Source organism: Neltuma alba, unplaced genomic scaffold (genome assembly GCF_004799145.2).
Source record: "Neltuma alba isolate B1F8T4 unplaced genomic scaffold, ASM479914v2 tig00006462_pilon, whole genome shotgun sequence".
Taxonomy (NCBI): Eukaryota; Viridiplantae; Streptophyta; class Magnoliopsida; order Fabales; family Fabaceae; genus Neltuma; species Neltuma alba.
Window position 1 is genome coordinate 10,254 of NW_021634475.1, and position 18,576 is coordinate 28,829.

Genomic DNA, 18,576 nt, shown 5'->3' on the forward strand with positions numbered 1-18,576 from the left:
CACGACCTACTAGTATTTCGGGCCATGCCAAAAAACAGAAAGGAAAAACAAATATTTTCATGGCTTCGTTGTGCCTCGCCGTCGAAGCCGCCTCCACTGATTCCGTTGAAGCTTTTTCCTTGAAATCTGTTGAGCTTCTGCCGCCGAGAATCCATTTACTACGGTGAGATTCCGTCGACCTTGTCGAGCAACAAAAGGGGGCACAGGATTTGGGTGAGAAAAAGAAGCTGAGGGATTTCTTCAGCGCACATGAACTAGATGCTCTCTCTTCACTTTGTTGCTCTCGCGCTTTTCATATCAGTGGTGTTTTCTTCTTGCACCTTTAAGTAAGATAATGATTTTTTTTTCCTTGCTTTGCTACGAAGATAAAGAGGGATTCAGAACGCAGCCATTAAAGGTAATTATTTTTTTCTTGGCTTTCCCGCCTATCATCCTAATAATATTGATGGTTGAAAAATGCACTTAGTTTGGTTAAAAATAATAATGCTGTAATTTTGAGAATGGGGTTGTGATGCCGGTAGCTGAAATTTCAATTTCGTGACGAAATGCCAACAGTATTAATTCTGTGATGAGTATTATGAGGTTTAATTCTCTGATATGAATTTTAAATTTTGAGTTCGGATTGCTAGTTTATCTATTATCGATATAATTAGTTTTGATTATCATATATGAATTTTGCAGTAGCATCAATTCTGTGTTTTATTGTATCTGGTAAATGGTTATATGGGAAAAATCTCCTAAACAGGTTGGGCAATATTGATGGCATATGTGAAATGGTTTAAGATAACATTTTGGGAAATATATAAAGATTTTCATTCTATTGAGCAAAATTTACAGCTTGGAATTTCCCTCCATGGTTGCAAATAGCCAGAATAGAAAAAAGGAGGAAAAAAAGGAAGAAAGAAAGAATGGAATAATCAGAGGCCACAAACACAACCAAAACGTGACCTTGATGACCATATTTATGAATCATTTGTAGATTACAATAACAAGCAAGAATTTTGACATTCCTTTGTCCCCCATCCTGGCCTACTTCAGTACAATAGTTTCATCTTGTAGTTATGCTCGAGTACGCTTTGCAAAGGAACATTACTTTATAAAACGCGCAGACCTTTTAGTGTTGAGTGAGGATTGGTGCATGGGCAATTCTGTGCAATAACCTTGGCATTGTAGAGATTGTAAGATCTTGCAACACTGCGTATCAAGCAAAAATAGACAAAAATAAGGATAAGTTGGATTACTTGAAGAGGAATAGAACACTGAAAACCTTCTTCAGGTGAAGAACATATCAATCAGAAGATAGCTTCCGACGCTGTGTTTTAGTGCTGGAGGATTTCATTCTTCACCTCAGTCATTGCTTCAACCAAGAGAAAAGGCTCTGCCATATCACGATTCATTAAATGCACTGCTTTGTCCCACTTTAATGGGTGGTGTGTTGACTTGTCAAAATGTATCAATGCATGTGTTGTATCAAATGTAAAATACATAAGAAGAGAGTTATAGATAGGTGGTTAGGAGTCTGTTATGCATCCAAGTCTCTTAGGAAGTTTAGGCAGTTAGTTAAGTATGAGTTGGATGTGGGAAATCATTACACAGATCCTTTATAAACAGTGGAGTGTGTAATCAATTGTCTTATGCTTAATCTGATTGTCAAGGTATCATTTAGTGAAACTCTCTCTCATCTCTCTTCTCCTCTCCTTTACTCTTCCTCTTTTCTCATCCTTTCCCTATTGTCCTTACAATAATACATCAGTATGATACATTTTGACAAGCCCAAACATAAACTGGGAAGGGATTTGATTTGTTACGTTTAGTCATTTGAACCATTTACATAGAAATGAGGAAGTACATTTTTCATGTGTTCCAGAGTTTAATATTGAATACCATCTCTTTGAACTCAATAAGCTGTATTTGAAACACATATAATTTATCTGCCCGAAATAACCACTTATATATAAATGATATGGGTTTGCTTTTGTCCCACTACATGAAAAGAAAGCCTCTAATTAAATTCTTCACTTGCCAGTATATTGTGGATTTCTGGTTGGTCTCAAAGGCATTGGTTTTCAGAATTTGGATACTGATATGCTTTAAGAAATTCAACCTGATTGCATTATTATCCACTGATGGCACCTTTGGCTGCTTGTACGCAAGTTGAAAACTTTTGATCATGGGGTTTATTCATTGAATGCTAATGTCAAAGGGTGGTAAGATATATAAATCTGAAACCTCAATATTTATTCGCTAGCTAACATTTTTGTGAGAAATGAGGAAAAGATGCCTCATTGCTTGATGTCCCTGAAACACAATGGCCTATCTATATGCATAGTTTTCCTTGCAGCTTTTGAAACCTACCTGATTATGTCCTAAATGAATTATGTTCACCAGTCTAGACTTTAGGTCTTTGAAAAGTTGCCTCGTAGTTAATTTATCATGTCCTGTAAATTTTTCTTGTATCAGTGACTAGGTGTGGGAGCTCACTTTTTTTGTCCCCCTCCTGTTTGATATGGGAGTTTTCTTGACTTACACTAAGAATACAGGAATATGGAAAGATGCTGGATGAAAACACCATGGTTACTTCCAATATTTTGATTCTTGAGATCTCTTGTCATGCTTGAATTCCAAGAATGCTGGGGTTGGTTTGTGTGGTTTAGATCAGATTCAGATTTATATGCCTGACTAGACGGATTTATATGCTCTGATTTTGTTTTTATATGGGCATTACCCAACCACCTAGTTTTTAGCAATTTTGCTCTCACAGGGTGTTTTACGGCATAATGAATAATATCATATTCTAGAACCTTCTTTGCTTATTTCAATTCTTGAAGGTATTTACTGTTTTTCTGAAATAAGATGTCAAATATTGGTATGCTCAGCATGTAACTCATTGTTTCTAATGCCGTGGAACGTTCCCCATCTCTTACACTTTGTTCTTTTATTCAGAATTTGCCATCTCATCCTGAAGTGTGAAATAATAGCATATCAGAATCAACTCAAACAAATTAGATTAATAGCTATCATTAAATGGAAGGATCAACAGAAACTATTGCCGTTGATGATTGCGCTTTGAATGGAGGCTGGACAGTTGTTTTACCCCGCCGTGGAAGACAAAGGAGAAGATCTAACAAAGTTGAAACTTTGAAAGAAACAGAAGAACCATGGACTCCAACAGACGTACAAATTGATCCCTCCACAGAAAAAGCCTTGATGCAAAAAATTGAAAGGAGCATAAATAAAGTTGAGAGCTCTCAATTCTACCATAGTCTTCGAGACCAATTACAAACCCCACCAATTTCTGAACACTTGCACAAGGTCTTGGGATTGGAGTCAAAGATGCCAATGGTAATTTATGGTATTGGCAGCCTTGAATCATATGAGCCCCCCAGATTGCAGCTTAGTCTGGCAATATTAATGAAAAGAGATTTTAGATGGATTGAAGATATTGACGTATTTGATCCTGTTCTATCTGCAACTGAATCTCGGATTTTGGAAACTCTAGGCTGTTCTGTCTTACCATTCAATGAACATGGAAGGAGACAGGCTCTAAAGCCAACTGTGTTCTTCATGCCCCATTGTGAGGCTGAGTTATACAACAACCTCTTGCAAGCTAATTGGGAACTGAATCTATTAGGTAACATGGTCTTGTTTGGGAATAGCTTTGAAACATACAAGCAAGTTTCAGAGTTTAACTCACCCGTTTTGAACTCAATGGGACATATTTTGGCGGCTCGAAAATTTACAAATGAGTTTAGCATAAAAACAATTTCTGATGACTATTTTAATGCTTTTCATGATTCAAGTTGGCATTTTTTCAGCCCTTTTTTAGAGACTGAGCTGCAATTTATGAGTTCTTGATGGAGATTATTGGTACTTGGTAGGCATGTGAAGGGATTGTACTGTAGTTTGGTTTTGAGCCATTTTAACCTTTAACTAGCTAAGAAAACACGATAAACATTTCTGTGTACCTCTCTCTTGAAAGAAATATTATTTTGGATCGTTCTCTTTCTTTGACAGGTGCTTGTGTGATTGTGTCTAGGATTCATTTTCATAAATATTAATCATTTGGATGCGTATATCTAGTGCAGCTTTTTCGCTGCGCCTGACATTTTTAAGCTTATGTAAATATGACTGAATTGAAATTTTAGTCTATGAAAGGGGTGCTTTATCTCAATTTAACGGCAAAGTTCAAGGGCTTTATATTTTGAATTGTAATATATTTTAATATCATTCTCACAATAAACCTGATTAAATACATGCATGATATAGTTTGTTGTAAAAGTATATATGCACTTGTTGATAGTTTGGGAGTCAACAAAAATACATTGCCGGTGGTGGTCATATCACCTAAAGTGGATGGGACGATACCATCTTTTAGGTCCAGGTAAGCCATGTTTGATTAAAAAATTATTTCTTTTAAGCACATTCGTCCAGTTCCATAATTACTCTAGGGACCTAGTTATCTTTATTTTTTATTCTTTTTTCCCTTTTGACCTGAGATATTTTATTCTCAATTTATGTTCTTATAATAATAATAGTAATAATAATTTAACATTTAACTCAATTAAGTGTAAAATATTCGTAAGATGCAGAACTCATGATTCCACATTTTTGTTGCCAAGGAATTGACAAAAACGTTAGTTTAAGGTTTATTTTTTTCTGTTATACTCCCTCCGTTCCTTATTATAAGAAACATTTGATGCTTATAGCATGTTCCTAAATATAAGAGACGCTTAAAAGTTGTCTCTACTTTTTTGTGTTGATTTCCTATTTTACCCATATTTATTGTCTCCAACTCACACTCTCTCTCCTTCCCACTTCTCTTTCTTTTAAGAATTTACTATTGTTCTCTCTCATGCTCTCTCTCCTTATTAATGAGGGTATTTTTGAAAAAAAAAATATACTTTTTACACATTTATTATTCTTAACTAATTTTAACTGTTTTTTTGATCAACGTAATTCGGTTATTCGTCTCTTATAATAAGGAACGGAGGGAGTAATTTTTTCAATGAACGTAATGAAATTTTTTAAAAAAAAAAATTGGCCCTGATCGATATAGAGGACAATGGTAATCAAAATTTAAATTGGATTTGAAATATTAAGTAAGTATTAGAAAATATTGGATAATAATGACTGTACAAAAAATCCTAATAAATTATTAAGATAAATAATTCTGATCTTATATCCCTATATAAGAAACAACACTATTTATATAGTCGTATTTCAGACTTTGTGCAGAGTATAAAGGTTAAATCCTCACCTAGTTTTATACATGTATTGTGTACATTTAAATTTGATCTAAGACGCGCGCTTATTATATCTTTGAGAGATATTTGAATTCACGAACCCATGCTTAAGAATAAAAGAGAACTTCTCCACTTCTTTATTCTCATTATTAAATCAACTTTAAACTATTGAAATTTAATACCTTATAAAATAAAAAAATAAAAAAATATTTTAATAAAGATACAAATTTGTGACCTATTTAGATCAAATTTTAATCATTTAAATTTATTTTTATATATTTTGTTATTTGATATTAAAATAATATTAATTTTATAAAATGTTAAATCTCAACCGATAAAAGCTGGTCTAGTGACAAGAATAAAGAAATGGAGGGAAGTGGAGAGGTTCTCTTCTCTTCCCATCCTAAAATGTATTTGAGCTTCAGGGCCATCTTCAAATGTATAATATCCTAAACTAAATAAATTCTAAAGTTTAGTTGTATTAAGCATGTCAAAATATTTTTTCAGCAGTTTAAAATATCATTGTTTGCTTAAAACTTGTATTGGTATCTCCGCATGATGGATTTTTTAAAGTAAATGTTTGGATATAATTGGTATAAAATTTTGGATTAGAATTTAAGGTTATGTTTCATCTAGTACCCAAAATATATTTCTTAACAATACTCAGTGTTCTTGAGTAATATTTGACATATCAAATAAATAGTCTGGACTACTATTTTGGGAAAATGACAGGCAAAATGATTCTTGAATTTCAAAATTTCCAAGTAGTCACATAAACAAACAAAATCGTAGTTTAGATATAGATGACTAAATTGGGATTTGCAAATTTACTGAAATGACCAAATTGCTTTTTATTTTTTTTAAAAAAGATACTAAGCACCCTAACCAGCCTACCGGTCACTGAAGCTTTAGTCACGCGCCGAAGTTCTAGCATGCCATTGTCACCAGAGCCAACAGCTAGTCGTCGGAGCTCTAGTGGCTGGCGACTATTATTTTTGGAAATTTTTACAATTTCAGTAACATAATTAACAAATTTTTTAATGCTGTTAAACAGTTTGGTATAATAGTTGAAAATTTAAAAAATGGCATTTTTACAATTTTAGTAACAAAGTTAACAAGTTTGATATAACAATTAATAATAGGTTTTTTAAAAACTTCAAAAAGTGATATTTTTACAATTTTAATAACCTAGTTAACAAGTCATGTAATGATATTAATAACTCTCATAATACCATTGACAATTAATAACTCTAATAACTAGTCAGGTAATAATATTAATAATTCTCATAACTATAGTGATTGCCTAATAAATGAAAACTTTTGATATACAACTTTCATAAAGAGCTAATATTAAAAACATTAGCCTTCATAGGGAAACTTTGTTAATGGTGTTAGAAGAGTTGTTAATACTGTTATATGATTTGCTAACTGCGTTATTGAAGTTGTAAAAATACTACTTTTTGAATTTCTTGAAAAACCTGTTGTTAACCATTATACCAAATTTGTTAATAACGTTATAAAACTTGTTAATCTTGCCACTAAAGTTGTAAAATTTCACTTCTTGAATTTTTTTAAAAAAACGTGTTATTAACTGCTATATCAAACTTATTAATAGTGTTAAAGAACTTGTAAACTACATTATTAAAGTTATAAAATCCCCAAAAAAATAGTTACTGCCTACCAAAGCTCCGTTTTCGACCAGCTACTAGAACTCCGATATCTGCAACCCACTTGAACTTCGGTAGCCGCCACTGGCACCGAGCCTTTGGTGACCTATTAGCTGGTGATGGTGCTTGGCATTTTGGGGGGAAAAAAAATAAAAGGCAATACGGTCATTTCAGCAAATTTGCAAATCCCATTTTGGTCATTTATATATAAAAATAAAATTTTGCTTATTTAAGTGATCATTTGGGGATTTTGAAATTGAGGAATCATTTTTCTCTGTCATTTTTGCTACTTTTTTAGTATCACTCAGTGTATTTTGGTTTGGAATGAAAAACTTGCAAAGTCTAACCACTACACAATGAAACCACCAGCAAAGACTCAAATGAGCAAGGAACTTTTATCATCCTACATTTCCCTCCCTGTAACTCATAAGATAGAGGCTGGTCAAACACTTTGTAATTTCCTCCTAAGTTGCGCGCAGCTTTTGCTAAATGGTCGAACACTTTGTAATTCATAAGCTAGAGGTTGGTCAAACTCTGCGCTCCCGATGATGATTTGCCAATCTTTGCATAACAGCATTGTGCTTCCTCCACCACATCATGATAAGGGTGGCTATTGTCGCGTCTTCTAAGAGCTAAATTAACAGCCTCCATACAATCTGAAATGAGGTAAGAAGTAACAGCCTCCATACAATCTGAAATGAGGTAAGCCTTCTTCAAATACTTAGTCCAGCTGAGATATAAGCCTTAAGTAAGGACAATTTTTGATGTGATCTTACTCTTAAAATATTTTCTCACTATCAATGACCATCCTAAATTTATGATGCTGAATGCTATTAAAAACATAATTTAAGATGTTGTATCAAAAAATTTACTAAGAATACTTAATGCTACTAGAAAAATATCTTAAGTTATAGAATGCACTAAAAATTAATTTATCATATTGAGCACTATTACAAAATATATTTTAAAGTGTTAGATACAATTTAACTCTAGAATTTGTTGGGTTTGGCCTAAGTTATTACATATGATATCCGGTCCTTAATAGAAGAGCTAGTTGACTAATTTGAATAGATTAAAAAAATTAGTTAAATTAGTTATTTGTAATAAATATGTGTTATTTTTTTTCCTTAAAATATCTTTGCTAATCAAGTATATTAGCTAAATTTACCATTATTACAAAGATCATCTTAAAAAAATAAATAAATATGAGAGAAAATAAATTGAAGTCTTATATTTATGACCAAGATAAAAATCAAACAAGTTCTTATTTAAGCATACGAGGTAGCATATAAAAATGGTTTTGAAACACAAATAATGTTTCAAATGGGGGTGCAAATAACAAAATTGATATATTCCTCCGGCCTTAAATATAAGATTTCTTTTATAATATAAGACTCTTTTTGTAGTGTAAATTATACTATAAAAGGGGTCCTATTAATTGTAATTTTTTCAATTTTTTTTTTAGTGAATTTTTCCAACTTCAGCCTATGCTCGTACAACTAAGGAAACGACAACGTTCTGGGAATGAGCAGCGTGCACCGAACGAAGTCTCAATTTTCTCGGTCAAAATATAAGAACCCTAGTTTGTGTGAATTAACGCGGCATGTGAACTTCTGGTTCTATTAGTGGATTTCTAATCCATTGGATATCTTTTCTATTTCTCCTGTTCTGATTGTCGCCTGGGTTAATATCGTCTGAAGAAGCTTAACTTATTGGTTCTTTGACAGATTTAGATGTGTTTTCCCCTCGGAAGAGAGCTTACCTAAATAATGGCTTCTAGAGCTATTTTGAAGAGAAGGAGGTTTATTGATCATTATGTCAATATCTGCGCACGTTCTATTATAAATTCTCAGTGGCATGTGATTGCAGCAGACAATTTGAATTCAAATCTTCTTCAAACCTCTTCTTTGAATGCTCCTACAAGTTTCAAGCACATACAAGATTATGAAAGAATATCATTGCCCCAAGGAGAATCCTTCAACCTCTCTGCACTGGGACAATATAGACGAAGATGCTATGAAATAACAACATCTGTTCCCTCTGATCGTAGATTGGTGTCGAATGCTCCGACACGTACCAGATGCTTGTCACAATCCTTGCATAGTTTTTCCACGGCGGCTGCTAAACAACCTGAACTCGGTAATGACGATGAGAAAAGTGATGAAATGGCCGCAAAGAAGAGGAAAGAAGCATCTCCAGAGGAGTGTGATCAAGCTGTTGAAGGCTTAAGCACTGTAAAAGCTAAGGCAAAGGCAAAACGGTTACAAGAGCCTCAAAACGTTGTTCGAACTATTTTAAAGCGATTGTGGTCTGTGATTTTGGGGATTGGTCCCGCTGTTAGAGCTGTAGCATCTATGAGCAGGTTGGGATCCTTCTTTTGTGTGTCATCTTTAGCATAATTATCATCCGTTAATATGTGATAACGTAGATATGTGGTCTGTCAATCCGTACTGCAGGGAGGACTGGGCCAAGAAACTTGTTCATTGGAAAGGGGAGTTTGTATCAACGTTGCAACACTATTGGTTGGGTTTCAAGCTGTTGTGGGCGGATGTGAGAATCAGCTCAAGATTGTTGTTGAAACTTGCTGGTGGGAAGAGTCTTTCTAGAAGGGAGAGGCAACAACTGACACGGACTACTGCTGACATTTTTAGGCTAGTTCCCTTTGCAGTTTTCATCATAGTTCCATTTATGGAATTTTTGCTTCCAGTATTTCTGAAGTTATTCCCTAACATGTTGCCATCAACATTTCAAGACAAAATGAAAGAACAGGTGCTGATAGTGCTGGGTATAATAAATTCTGTATGGCATTTGTATGATTTTTGCAATTTTTTGAGGGGGTTTCTTGATTTGTTGTTTCCTGTAGCAAAGTTCTCATTGCAAAATACGTTAGTATATATGATGAGATAATATTTGGCCATGTATGCTAATTGTTTTCTCAACCCTATTTCATTGCTGAAGTTGGTTTGTTATCTTGACCTTTTCTTCAATATATTACTGATGGAAGTACAAATCTTTATCCATGCCATTGTAACTGAGGCCTGTACTGCCACAGCTTTGAAGTGCCATATGTAGAGGATAGTTAGGAGGACATATTTCTTACTGACTTCTATATTGCACCAATCTGCATCTCTGCATATCAGTTTGCATGATCATTGCCAATATATGCTCCACATTGTCTGTAAAAATGGTAGCCACTGATGATGATAACCCTGTTTGAAATTTTTTTCCCTAAGTGCAATAATGTTTACAAGTAACAATATGTATATTGAGTTTTACTAGTTTGTATCAATACATATATTTTGCGCCTGTATTTGGAGTTTACATTATTGTTTTTTGGCTTTGTGACTTTGGGTCTTGCATGATCAGTTTTACAGTGTTTGGTCAATTTTCGTGCTCAATGTGTAGGAAGCATTAAAGAGAAGACTCCAAGCTAGAATAGAATATGCAAAGTTCCTCCAAGATACGGTCAAAGAAATGGCAAAAGAAGTTCAAAACTCACGTAGTGGAGAAATAAAGCAAACAGCGGAAGATCTTGATGAGTTTCTGAACAAGGTCAAAAATTCAGTTCGAAGAATAATGCATGGGCTATTCTGTCCACATATTTCCCTTTTCTCTATAACCCTAGTCCACTTTATATTTTTGAGCAGGTTAGAAGAGGTGGCCGTGTCTCTAATGATGAAATTCTGGGCTTTGCAAAGTTGTTTAATGATGAACTTACCCTGGATAATATCAGCAGGTGGATTTCATAACTTGTGTTTGATTTTAACATACCGTATTTTTAAGTTGTGAGGCGTTATGATGAAATCTATTGGCTTTCTACTGTTCTTAGGCCACGGTTGGTCAATATGTGCAAGTACATGGGAATCAGCCCTTTTGGAACTGATGCATACTTGCGTTTCATGCTACGAAAACGCCTACAGAGGTAATAAGCATCCACTCATATTGTGAGCAACTTGTGCATCTATATGAGTGTGGTCTCTCCCATAGTAGCTTATGTGGCCTCTTCAAACATGGTAGATCAAATAGGAATTGATATGCTATGAGCTTGGTCATGTTTGATTAGGAATATATTGCTGCGAAATGTCTACCTCACAATATTTATTTTCTGGTAGTTTAAGATTATTCTTACAATTTCAAGTGACAATAATGCATCTGAATAGTTCACTATTTTACCTTCTTTAGTGTCGATGTCAAGTCTGAGTAAAAGCCCATGAGACTCCATGATAGTATGTATTACATGCAACATGTTCTTTTCTTTTTGTTTTGGTGTAGGATTAAGGAAGATGATATGTTGATTCAAGCAGAAGGTGTGGATTCCCTTTCAGAAGCTGAACTCCGTGAAGATTGTAGAGAGCGAGGCATGCTTGGTTTGCTTTCTGTTGAAGAAATGCGCCAGCAGGTTTTTTGTCATGAAAACTTTGTGCTTCCTTTTCGATTGAGTATAAACCTCACTACTAAGTTCACTACTAAGTTGTTATTATTCTCATGTAGCTTCGGGATTGGTTGGATTTATCACTGAATCACTCTGTACCGTCATCTCTTTTGTTACTTTCTAGGTAATTTTAAGGCTTCTCCACTGAAAAGAAATGATAATTAGTAAAACCCTACAAAGCATATGCATCCTGAAGTCTTGCATTATACTCTTCACAGGGCATTTACTGTGTCTGGAAGGTTGAAGCCAGAAGAAGCTGTTCAGGCTACACTTTCTTCTCTTCCTGATGAAGTGGTAGATACTGTTGGTGTTACCTCTTTACCCTCTGGGGATTCAGTCTCAGAAAGGAGGAGGAAATTGGAGTTCCTTGAAATGCAGGAAGAACTTATTAAGGTGTATATAAGACTTTTTTTTGGTCCCTTCGCTTGCTTGATTTGAAGCTTCGATTGTTGCATTAAAATATCAGCGTTTCTCTGTTTGCTCAGTTACTGATATTGCATTAATTTGCCCATCAGTAGTTATTAAAAAAAATAGTTAGCATGCGCTGATATCCAAAAGATATAAAATTCTTTCAAGATACAGAATTATTCTTTGATTCCAATCAATTGTTGTTCAATAATTAACAGTCAATAATATTTTGACACCTTTAGTTTCCAATATTGCTCAAATGATTCTGGCCAAAAAAAAAAAAGGCTCAAATTAATCTGTCAATAAATATCGAGCATTTAAGGTGCAGAAGCATTGTCTTACACTAATTAATTAGGTTAAAGCCTCAGTTTGACCATTTGAGGCGAAAAGAGTTCCCCTCAAGGTTTTTTTCTAGCTTTAAAATCTTGGTAGTAATGAACATTTAAGTGACTCAGCTTTGAACAAATATGAGTTTCCAACAATGTAGGAGGAGGAAGAAAGAGAAGAGGTGGAGCAAGCAAAAATGGAGTCCAATTCTGGTCAAGACAATGTGGCCTTGAAAGAGATAAATGTTTCCACAGCTTCAGAAGCACATCAACTTGCTAGAGCTAGGGCATCGGAAAAGCAGGAGCAGCTCTGTGAACTCAGTCGTGCGTTGGCTGTTTTAGCTTCAGCATCTGTGAGAATGTGTTCAAAAGCTTTTGATTGTCTCAACATGATTAACTGCATTTTCTCATTTATGATACATACTTATATTTTGTATGTTTTTCTTGTGTTCTGGTGGCAGTCAGTAAGCAGAGAGCGTGAAGAGTTTTTGAGGCTTGTTAATAAAGAGGTATGGTGGAACTTCTATTATTTAGTATCTGTTTTTACATCTTTCACACCCTGCCCTCAATATTCTGTCTTTTCTTTTCTTGTGTGTGTGTGTTTTTTTTTTTTTTTTGGGGGGGGGGTATGCTGGAGTTTCCACATGATTTTGAGTAGCAAGTTCGAGAGAGAAAACTTGTGAGTTCAGAGTTTCAGGAAAAGCATGAGTTGTATAGTGGTTCTTTCTATATAAGTCGTAAAGGATATATCAACTTTATAGTAAAAGTTGTCCCTCACCAAGGAAAATCTGCCCTTAAGCTCGAGCATATAAATCATATGCATCCAATTTGTTATATATGAACTTGATTTGAGGGTCCTGGAGAGACTTATTGAGTTTGTGTATTAGTTGATCATTTGAATTGACAAACTTGGTAGGAATGGACCCAAATTGAATCTTCTCTCTCACAAATGGCAATCATTCTCAACATGTTTGGTTCTTTCATGTAATATTGGATTAGAAGAGATATGCATGGCTACTTGATTTTCACAAATCAATCTTATCTGTTTGATACTTCCGAATCTCAAATCTTGAAGTTGTTTGAGCCTTATAAGTTCACATATTGTGAGATCCATGGCATGATATTATGCTACAACATTAGATTTGATAACATTTTGTTTCCTACTTTTGCAATTAGGTTACCCCTGACGAAGGCACTGTATGTTAATCAATAGGAGAGTCAGCCTAGTGTGCACAACTACAACGAACAACCTGAATGTTACCCTTATCTTCATATAACAAACCTTGCCCTACAGTCCATTTGATGTCTCTGGATATGAACTATGACATCCCAGTGGGCATCATATGGAGATTGTAAGAATTGACTTACTACATTTATAGTAAAGGAGATATTTGGATCAGTAATGCTAAGGTAGTTGAGTTTTTGAATGAATCCTCGGTATCTTCCTGGCTTTGCAAGAGGCACCCCCTATTTGGTATTGTCCATGGTAGCATCGACTAGTTTACATGATAACAATTCTGTTTCAACCAGTATGTCTAAGGCATATTTTCTCTGTGATATAGCGACCTTTGTTCAAGATTGAGCAACTTTAATTCCCAGAAAATATTTCAGTTTTTTGATGTCCGTGGGTTGAAAAGAGTGGAACAATTTCTGGTTGAGTTGAAGAATACCCTTATCACCATTACCTGGAATGATAAGAGTGACAAAATTTAACTCATTTTCATCAAATTTCTATTTACACTATTTCAATACAACATTTATGATCGTAGAAGCAGGATGAACCAATCTTCTATGCCATAGTTGCTTGGCTGAAGTTGTGTTGCAAGTTTTATTCACCAGTGGAGCCACCAAAGTTGCATGTGACTGATTCCGAATCTTGTAAATGCCTCCATCATTCATCGCTTTGAGTTCACTTCTCCCCCTGTCCTTTTCATTCACAAGACACTTGTCAAGCCTCGGAATGGACTTTGACAGATTATGTTCAACAATTGTATTATCATGATGTCTTTGGGAATTCTTTGGTTAAGTTCGATGGCAACCTCTCTACTTGAAAATTTGTAATTAAATGTGGTCCATTTGAGAATTTGTATCTTAATCCATATGGGACCTTACTGAACTTAGTCCGTACTTTTGATTTTTATGATTCCAGATAGAACTTTATAACAGCGTGGTAGGAAAAGATGGTGCAACTGATGGAAGAGATGCCTTTAAGGCATATAAGGCTGCAAGAGAGGAAAATGAGCATACTACAGAGTTGGATGAACAGGACAAGGTGTCCTCGGCACTCATAGAGAGAGTAATGTCCACATATCATTTTTTGTCATGAAAAATTGTTAAAACCAATTGGTCATTTGTGATTTTGTAATCGACAAAATTCCTTTCAGGTTGATGCTATGCTCCAAAATCTTGAGAAGGAAATAGATGATGTTGATGCAAAAATAGGTGATCGTTGGAGATTGCTTGATAGGTTTGTACTGCCCTTTAATCGTGCGCCTTCTATTGGTTACTTTTGTCTAACCCAAAATCTTGAATTGTTAAGAGAAGGCTTAACCATTCATGAACGTCTGTGTTAATATTTGTAATATTCCTTTGCTTGAAGTGTGGATAACACACAGGCTAACCGTATGCTTAGAAGTGTAAATGGATTGATTTGTTTATGAACTATTTAACTTTCAACCTCTCACTGTTTAACCATGAGAGCTCTCACATGTTGATCAAGCTGATTTATTTACAAATAAGATGAGCCGTATTCAAACTCTTAACAAGCTGTGAGCTCAAAAGTTGGTTGTTAAGCTTATTAATCTTGCAAATATGAAACTTAATTTGTTTAAAATTAAGGAATATTTGTTGCATGGAAATTAATTTGTTTAAAATAATGGAAGTTGCAAGTAAGAAACCTTTGATCGCATGGTCATAAAGGCCCTGATACTATGTGTATTTCTTCTTTCTTCTTTTATTGACATAATCCTCCAAGTTGTGTTGCCTTCTCTAAGGCCATAATCACGGCTGGCACCGATTTTCTGTGCTTGTGGGAACATGTAATGTTTCTTGGATTCTTTAGGCTTCTGGTAGAATTTTTCCGCCCCTTTAACAAGAATTTTTAGCTTCTATTTATAGAAAAATTAGAAACCTTTAATAAGTTGATTTGCATTTTGCGACAAGTTCTCTTTATCGTACTAGAAAAGAATTATTTATATCCTCTTACCTAGTTCATCCAATGATTTCTGTCATTTCATAACAGGATGTTATTCCCCTTTCACGACAATAAAATTTCTGTTCTCATTACGATAATAAGGCCTTGTTAATGTTGAGGGTATCTATTGCTCGAAAGAGAATGGTTTCACCCCTCTTGATAAGGTTGTCATCTTCCAAACTTGTCATATTTTGAGCCATCTGGCCCTTTGACCTCACTGAGTAGGGAGCAGATCCTTTCAATTTAAGCGTTAAATTGAATTTTTCATTTTATGTGAAAGAAATTAGCGAACAGAGAGGTAAGCAGAAAAAGAAAAAGTCGGCTCTATGTGTACTCTCTGCCTCTTTCACGTTCTCATAGAAAATGCCTTGTTTTGATAGTGCAGAAGAGCTTAAATTCTTCCGTGATTCTTTTTTATTTTTTATTTTTTTTTAGTTTTAGTTTTTTACCTGAATTCTACAATTCTACTACAGAAGTTGTTAGGATTTTCAACCATTTTAATAGGATCCTTATAAACTAAAGGTCTCGGGCATTTGCTCAGAGCCTGAAATGATGCATTGTTCATGGTTGGTGAACAATGTTTTGATTTGGCTAACCCTTCTTTTATTTTGGGGCAAGGCTGGTTTTGAGGCCCATCGTTGAAGACAAATAAGTCTAAAATTGGCTGGAAAATGGACTTTTTGAACTACGTGTTAATGATTTTGTTCTCCAATCTTTTATTGTTAATAGTTTAATGGTTTCAATGCAGTGATTATCGTCAGTATTATTATTTGACTATTTTGCAGAGATTATGATGGGAAAGTGACTCCTGATGAGGTAGCCGCAGCTGCAATTTACTTGAAGGATACTCTGGGCAAGGAGGGAATTCAAGAACTCATAAGCAATCTTTCTAAAGATAGAGGTCTGTCATCTTGTTCTTGTATTGTTCACTGATTCCATCCGTTGTCTGTTCTCATGCATTTTTAGAAGCTAAAGATCAAAAGCCGAAAAGAAAAAAAAGGAAAAGGGAAAAATGCTGCTCTTTCTGCATTTACTTGGAATGGATTGTCATGGATATATCATGAAATTTCCCCTGTACGAGAGAGGTGGCCATCTAGTGGCCAATCTCACTATCCCCAGGGGCTCAACTATAGTCTTCTTCTGTTTGCATTTTGTGGCATAGGATTTGCCATAATTTGGAGAGACTTGAGTTCTTTCATTATAATGGAGCCCAAGCTAAATGATAAAAATCTAATTCTGAATTTATATTAAATATCCTGATAGTTGAAATAGAGAGACTCACAGCAGAAATAAAACTGACTCGGAAAGTAAGCTACGGGAAACGATGAAACTAAAGAAACCCTTTAACAAAGCTCATAGACAGATTTCACTCTCACAACACAGAAAAAATGAAGAAAGACGAGCTCCCTCCACCCCAACCCGGTGTTCGAGACCAGGTGAGCAAGAATATGCTGGAAATTCTTGTTTATTCACTTGGCAGGAGTATACATAAATAGGTTAATGTCAAACCGTAAGGACCAATGTAGTGTTACTATTAACCCTAATAAAAAATAGCAATAAAATAATAAAAATATCATAAAACTATCTACGCGGGGGTGATGCTCTGAACTAAATAAAACTACATTTTGACCTTTAAAACTAATACTTGTCTATTAACTCCTAAATTGGGACGAAAAACACCCCCGCCATTCACCCCACTTGCCTTAGGCCACCCAAAGCACTGGGCTTCTGCATCACCTTGGTTTCTGGCCTCGTTGGTATCGGAATGAAAAAGGAATCTCTTTATTGCACAAGAAATGAGATAAGATCATATCTGTTATGTTCTTGTTATTATTCAATAGTCTATTTTAGCAAGGACATGAGACTAATTTCTTTAACACATTTTAATTATCTTTTTCTTTCTTCACTAATTATCTCTGGATAGGGTCTTGGGTGCCAGAAAACGATGATATAATGAAATAGATGCTTTCTGGATTTTGTTGAGTATATGATGAGGGTACTATGTACATAAGCCATTCTGAGGCTTGGTCCAACGTGTACATCACAGCTTTGTTATTGACTCGTTTGATCAGAACTAAAACTGATTCATAAACTAGCTCATTACTAAAGCATAACTGCATTCATTTTGTGTTGATACAGATGGGAAAATTTTTGTAGAAGACATTGTCAGACTGGGCAGTTGGAAAGATGTGAATGCGGCCGAAGATGGGACTGTGTAGAGAGTGATATCTCATTCCACCTTCGGATAGCTCTTGGTAATCCAATTTTGATATCTCGTTCCTTGCTTTAAAAATGGTGTAGGAATTACGCTTAGAATCATTATTCTTGTTTTAATTGTATACATAAGTGGTATAAGTTTGTAAATTCATAGAAGTTGGTGAATCAAGCAAATACACAACCTTATGGCTTCATGGCTTCATTGACTACATGAATGCTGCGAACGAAGAATAATCGCAAAACGTTTTACTGTGTCATTGTGATTAAGTGACCGATTGGCAATGTAGTAAAACTATATAGAGGAATGATTAATTTGCAAGTCCTTATAACTGATTTTTAATCTAATCCCCATAATTTTTTTTTTCTTTTTATAAGGTTTTTATAGTTTTACCTATTTGTAATCAGATCATCATTGTTTTTTTAACCTTTTTTTTTTTACCATGTTACTTTAGTTTTACCTAATTTTTAAGTCTTTGTAGTTTCATGTGACTGATAAAAAAAACGAAAGCATGCTATAAAGATTTGATTAAAAATTAGGTGAAATAAGGACCTGATAAAACAAGTTTTGAGAATAAAAAAATGTTTGGATTATTATTTTAAAAATCACATTTGGCTAGTGGTTGCCGTCACCTGATGATATGTGGTGAGTGATAGGCAAGAAGAGAAAAAAGTTTTCCTAATTTTTCAAAACAAAAATTATAAAAATACAAAAACAAAAATAAGAAAATATTTAAAAGTAGTTTTGATTTTTTTAATTTTTAAGAGCATATTATTGTTTTTTTCCCCAAAAGCAATAAAGTAAAAGCAAATTTCAAACAACTGTTTTTGTTTCATTGTTTCTATTGAAAAAGAAAAAAGGTTGTTCTCAAGACAAGAAACCAAAAGAGCCCTGCTCATCTCTATACAAAGAGACTATTAGTTAAACAGACTATTAGTTGTTACTCAACCACTTTCTGACTATCTCTCTCTGTTCTCTCTCTCTCTCTCTCTCTTTTTTTTGCGCGTTGTTATCTATAATTTGTAGGAGTAACTAAAATCACTTTTTCCAAAAGAAAAATCAAATAAATTCGCCCTTAATAATCTCTTGGGT

The 18,576-nt window shown here is 34.5% G+C and overlaps 2 protein-coding genes across 2 annotated transcripts; both read left to right on the top strand.

Moving 5' to 3' along the window:
* The first annotated feature begins 338 nt into the window (after window positions 1–338).
* Window positions 339–4,154, top strand: LOC114750460 (protein SENSITIVITY TO RED LIGHT REDUCED 1). The gene is made up of 2 exons (XM_028939058.1): window positions 339–397; window positions 2,944–4,154. Exon 2 carries the CDS (start codon window positions 3,025–3,027, stop codon window positions 3,853–3,855), a length of 831 nt encoding a protein of 276 aa, XP_028794891.1. The 5' UTR covers window positions 339–397; window positions 2,944–3,024; the 3' UTR covers window positions 3,856–4,154.
* A 4,367-nt stretch (window positions 4,155–8,521) lies between these two features.
* LOC114750461 (mitochondrial proton/calcium exchanger protein-like) lies at window positions 8,522–17,826 on the top strand. Its single transcript, XM_028939059.1, has 14 exons — window positions 8,522–9,272; window positions 9,367–9,679; window positions 10,316–10,462; window positions 10,558–10,646; window positions 10,740–10,832; window positions 11,183–11,309; window positions 11,402–11,466; window positions 11,561–11,735; window positions 12,238–12,429; window positions 12,538–12,585; window positions 14,226–14,372; window positions 14,461–14,543; window positions 16,055–16,170; window positions 17,409–17,826. The coding sequence occupies exons 1-14, from the start codon at window positions 8,680–8,682 to the stop codon at window positions 17,486–17,488; spliced, it is 2,268 nt and encodes a 755-aa protein (XP_028794892.1). The 5' UTR covers window positions 8,522–8,679; the 3' UTR covers window positions 17,489–17,826.
* Window positions 17,827–18,576: the final 750 nt, after the last annotated feature.